Here is a 6,032-nt window from a genome sequence, read left to right on the forward strand (position 1 = left end):
TCAGAGGTTTGATATTTCTGAGCTAATCAACCACACGCAGCGAAGTTACACTAAAACAAAAAAGAAAAAAAAACCCCACTTGTTCTAACATCGTCCCACATACAATCAAAAGAGTCCTTCGGAAAGTGCTACGCCACCAAAGCATCGCAACATCTTTGAGCTTCGAAATAAAATCTCACTGATGCAATACAAATACAATCACATCATTTATTTACATTTATATATATATATATATATATATATATATATATATATATATATATATACACACACACACATATATATATATATATATATATATATATATATATATATATATATATATATATATATATATATATATATATATATGTATATATATATATATATATATATATCATTAAACTCTTTTTGTCATTTACTTTGCTTTCAGCCCGCAGCGTTTTATGCATTTTTAAAAGGAAATGGCACTGGTAACTTCTGATGGTAAAACTATGGTCAGAATTAGTCCCCCGAAGCTGTGAAACTTATTTTTGAGCTGAATAATATGTCAAGGTATCTCTCCCAATCCAGTAAACATACCCCTCCACAACAGAAAACTTAAGTAAATAAATACAAGAAGTTCATTTTGCACACTCTGACATCACAGATAAGCTAAGACATTAAATAATCTTCAAAATTCAGTGATATTCCTCTGTGTTAACGATGCCAAAGGATTGCTACATGAAAGTATGAGGGGCTTCAGGGAGAAAGGACAACAGCATAAACTCCCTTCCATGTATTTTAATATAAAATAGTCTTCCCTAAGTCCCTCATAGACATCTGTAGATGACACAAGTCCTTACTCCGAGAAAACACTTAAACACAGACAGAGAAAGAGGCTACAAAGTTCCTCAACATCTTCTTTTTGAAGGTTTGATGTCAGTGCAGAAAAAAAACTAAGAAAATAACAAAAAAAAACGTTTGCTGGAATAAACACGACAGCTCGACACCAGCCGTTATCAGCTAACTGCTGAACCTGTCATAACCCAGACTCCTCATCACACTTCCACATACATCCTCTATCAGTCTGACATCCTTTCGAGGCATTTTTTGTCTCCATATGTTGATATTGGCTGGTGAGATGTCTCCTTCGTACATCAGGTTGTACAAGTTTGTGGAGGTGGTGAAGATGAGTTGATTGAGGGCTGCGGGTGACACCGGCACCCCGAGGAAAGTGTGTATTGTCTCTGCGGTCTCCTGGGGGAAGTTGACCACGTCCTCGAACCTCACTTGGAGGAGGGATTCCTCAGGGATGCTCTCGCTGACCCTCAGCGCCGCTGTGGTGTGAGCCAGCCAGAGATGAGCGAGAATCAAAACAGGGTTTGTCTCAGTGCGAGACAGCAGCCTCTGGATCATCTTAAACTCTGGTGCAACAGCTGGGCACCCGTCCCTGACAGAATTCTCCTTGAATATCAACGAGAGATGCTGGGGGATATTTTTGAGAGAGTAAAGGCTGGGTTTGCTGTTATAAAGCATGAGATAAATCCACGCTCGAGGGTCTCGCACCAAATAGATCGTCCTTAGCGAGGATCCCACCACTTCCTGAACAAACGGCAGTTTGAGCGTCCAGCTTCCACTCTGCATGTTGAGAACCACCCGTGCATTAGGGTACTCTGCAACATGACGTCTCATTTCCCTGACATATTCTGCATCTCTGTCCACACTGGCCCTCATCCTACCCCTTAGCTCAGATGTTGGCTCTCTCCGTCTGGACCTTCTCTTTCTTTCCCTTGAGGAACTGACCTTTGAGGGCTGTTTGAGCCTGCTGCTCTCTTCAAGCTGAATATTTTGCAAGTGCAGCTTAGTATTGTGCACCAGTGAATGCAGCCAACCCTGAATAACCTTAAACCGCCCCTGTGTTGCATCTACACCCGACCACTCGCACGCATCAACCAGAGCGTCAAACTCAAACTCGGTCTCAGGAATGTCCACATGCTCAGTGGGAACCCTGATGTAAACAAAGTCCGAGCTGTTGTAGAAAAGGTGCTTGAGGATTTCGGACCCAGATCCAGGAAGGCTTGTCATGAAGACAGTGGGCAGTGGGAGATGGTGCTGCTCATACTGCCTGATCTGTTTGTTTACTTCACTTTTGGCACCCGCACCTTTCCATTTCACCCCGCAGAGAAGCTGATCACAGCTGTTGGACACAAAGAGCAGCTCTGCTATCCACAGAACGAGCACGGAGAACAGGGTGTAACGCATCAGCCTGCTGAAGCAGACATAAAACTTTCTCTGAATGGTCAAAAAGCCTATGACCACACACAGAACAACTCCTGCGATCACATTAACTGTAAATCCAATGTCAAACAACTGACTGTCACTGTTGATTTGTTTAGGGATGAGTTGCGTCCCAAGGCCGTATCTAGTGATTTGATATCTATCTTCTACTTTACAGTGACCGCCAAATCCTAAATAAGCCAACCTTGCTCCTATGTCTTTATAATTTGTTGCTATAGAAACAATTTTCTCTGTGTTATTTACGGTTACAGAAAGCCTCACCCCGTTTTTGCCATTGTCTATAAATCTACAGCTGGAGACTTTGACATACGGCCCATGTAACACATAAGCTATCCTGCTGACTGAGCCTGTCATTGGAAAAGTGACGTTAACATACTGCGTCCACCTCTTTTTAAACTCAGCTGCCTGCTCTGCCTCCTGTATCCTGGTATCAGGGCTGCGACCCTGGCTGTCAAACCAGAACATTTTATAATGAGCATCCCACACATCCATCATCGCACCATTATATCTGTCCATAAATCTAAAGGGAACATACTTGAAATCGATGTCCAGATTGTGGAAAAAAGCACTGAGAGAATTCACAGGCGAATCGCCCCACTTTTCTACGTGGTCCAGGACGAGCAAAGTCTGCGAGTTGAGCAGAACCAGGGCTCTGAAAACGCTCTTTAGTCTCATGGCGGGGGAATAAGACAACACAGCCTCCCCACTCACGAACATAGTGTCTGTGTGTGATGAGGCAACAATCACTTCCCCTCTGACATCCCCCACACCCTCATCAGTCCACCGCAGCCACTTAGCGCACTCCCCTAACTGACCCTCCCATGGAATGTTACACTGGCTGGTAGGAGATGGACTAAACACCAGAACATTGTTAAGATGGCTGAACTTTGGACCATACAGCGCCTCAGACACAAAAACTTGTCCATTAGGAGCAAACGTGAAAGAATTCTGGTCCGGGTGCTCATGGCCGGGGTTAAAACTGTTCCAGCCGTCCACCCAGGAGTAAGGCTTGTCATGAACGATGTCATAGACTGCGCGGCCACCCAGCCTGCTAGACTTGAAGGAGACAAAAGTATTACTCTGCCCGATGGGCAGCCCGGCTCCATAGGTAACCACACCCCAGTTTGAGAAGATATGCATCCTCGGTGAGCCAAAGTGCTGGGGAGGCTGCGGTGTCAGGTGGGAGTTGTACCAGATGAGCTCTGTGTGAAGTGTAGCCCAGCGCTGGGCAGACGACTGACCCATGGGGCCGTCCTTGGGTCGGTGCTTTCTAATCTGTTGAGCCAGCCAGTTTCCCGTTCCGTTCTTCATGACGAACGTGTCGAGGAAAACAAGCTGGCTCTCTGGTCCGTAAAACCAGTTGTAGTTGGAATCCGCGATGCCGACCGTTCTCTGAAAGCCCGGCAGCAGCGTGGCGTAATAAAACTGGAAGTGTCCCCGCAGCCAGTTGTTCTGCGTGTTGTCAATGTGAAAATGCCGCTGTGCTAAGAAAACGTACTGTGTGATGGACTTGGCTGTGTAGCTTCCGTACGCTACTCCTTCATCCAAAGACCCATCAACGACGTGATTCAGGAGAAACATGGTTTTCTCCATATAGTTTACAGCCACTTGTTTCCAGGTCATTGACTCTGGATCATTATGTGATCCCACAACTATTGCACCAGTCAGGATCGCTAATATGTTCGTGGTCTGATGATTTTGGAGGTACTGTTTCCCCCATCCTCTGTATTTCGAGAGCTCATACAGCGCTTCTGTTTCAGAGCGAATTTTCTTGAGGAACACGTCCCTTCTGTGCTCATCCAGGTAAGAGTAAATGAAGTCATAAGCAGTAGCAAACCCAGTGAGAGAATGTGCTATGGGGACCTCATCGTTAGGTGCGCTGGTCACCTTCCAGTCCGGGTATTCAGCCATCCTGTCCATAAATTTGATAAGAAATTGCAGAGCGGCAGAGTCCTCTGGACACAGCAGGCAGTACAGCGCCAGGGGAGGCAGGTTGTTCCCATATATCTCATTCCACTTGCTTGTAAACTCCTCATGCTTTACAGGGGGCATGTAGGAAGGGATATTAGACAACATGGTAAGCACAGCTGCTCGGATGACTTTAAATATGTGACTGTGGGTGGTGGAGGACTTCTGTATCAGGTGAAGCACATCCACTTGGCTGAAATACAGGCTGGGATGGGAATCAGCAGAACGAGCTTTCCACGGCTCAGTCGCTCTGCCTTGCGCGAGCCTGACCTGCAGCAAGTCATCCGTGAAAAAGTCTCTGTCTGTGCCGTTGAAGACCCCCGAGAAAGACGTCCCCACTGCGAGCAGTGATAGTACAAAAAATGCACATGTAAAGCAGTTACCAGTCATGTTGCGTGGCTTGTGAGCGCATTTTACTAGATTACAAAATTAAGAAGACAGCTGGTTTCTTCCATGAAACTGTTGCTGTAATATCCCATGAGTTCTGTTGTTATTTCAGAGTGAAAGTCCACAGGAAATATAGTTGCCAGGGGTGCAACGGTCCATGAAATTAAAATTTCTTAAAATATTATGATGCCACATGAAAATCCAAAGCATCATCCAAAAAAGGGGCGAAAAAAACTTTAGTGCAGGAAGAAATACAGCCTATATTCACCTTTAACTATGTTGCAACAGTTTGCAAAACACATCAAATAAAAGACACACACATAGCTGATGTTTGAGAAGATCTTCCATGTCTGATTTCAGTTTTAATCCAAGAAAAAGAAAAATCCTCATTGCATGCTGTTCTCCATCCGCCTGGTAATAGGGGGGGTGGTCATAAAGACTGGCATCTCCCCCCACCTTGCAAGTAACTCATATCGATCTCCACCCCTAAATATTTCCTCTCGGTCAAACATCAGTCAGCCCCAGTCCGGTCCAATCACAGCCACCCACAGGCTCGGTGTGCAGCCCGAGCGAGCTGCAACATCCGCGGGCAGGAACAGCAGCCAGAGACGCATCTCCGCGCACAACATCGCTCCTCTCCGCTACACACACGCCAAACTCGCTGCTGCTCCAGTGCGCAAACCTTTAATCCGAAAATTGATCCTTTTGCATCGTCAAGACCAGTCCTGTTCTTTTTTCCTCTCTCTTTTTTTTCCCTCCTCCACGTCTTCCGATGAGAGTCCGAATAGAGGAAAGTTGAGGTCACTCCTCAAGTATGTAAAGAATCAGACATGTTCCCCCCGACTGTCCGTGGGAAACTGCAGGGCATTCTCCCAGATGGTGAATAATAGTCCACATGGAAATGTGTTGCAGCAGTGGGAATACTTGTGTCAGCTGCTGTTGGAGACGCACGGTGTGTGTGGAGTCTCCGGACGCGTCTCTCTTGTGTCCTCCCGGCTGTTCAACACAGTCAGTCTGATTGTTTTTCCTGTACTGGGATGGAAAAATTTTCCACTGTACAAACTGTAGAGGGAGCCGTGACTTCAGAAGCCTGGCCCCGTGTCTCCTGTAATGTGGGAACGCTTCGTTTTAATTCCATAGAATCCTTCCCAAGTATTCTTCAAAGAAGGATGTCAAAATCCAGTCATAATGCGCACTTTTCACAGTCACACAGCAATCCCTCACTGTGGTTGTAATTTAGAGCAGAAATTAGTTTACATTTAGAAAACCACAGTAATTATAAAAGCAATTCCATTAAAAAAAAATCACTCCCGTTAAATATAAATCAAATCAGCCTGAAATGATTTGGATCTCATAAACATATATATTCAGAAGGTCAGGGAAAAAACAACAATTGGGTCTACTCAATCACCTTCCTG

General features: G+C 45.3%; 1 protein-coding gene across 1 annotated transcript; it reads right to left on the bottom strand.

The window, feature by feature from the left end:
• Positions 1-343: 343 nt before the first annotated feature.
• On the bottom strand, positions 344-5,614 carry LOC133423484 (dermatan-sulfate epimerase-like protein). Its single transcript, XM_061713668.1, has one exon. It carries the CDS (start codon positions 4,615-4,617, stop codon positions 985-987), a length of 3,633 nt encoding a protein of 1,210 aa, XP_061569652.1. The 5' UTR covers positions 4,618-5,614; the 3' UTR covers positions 344-984.
• Positions 5,615-6,032: the final 418 nt, after the last annotated feature.

This window comes from Cololabis saira, chromosome 22 (genome assembly GCF_033807715.1).
Source record: "Cololabis saira isolate AMF1-May2022 chromosome 22, fColSai1.1, whole genome shotgun sequence".
NCBI classification, from domain to species: Eukaryota; Metazoa; Chordata; class Actinopteri; order Beloniformes; family Belonidae; genus Cololabis; species Cololabis saira.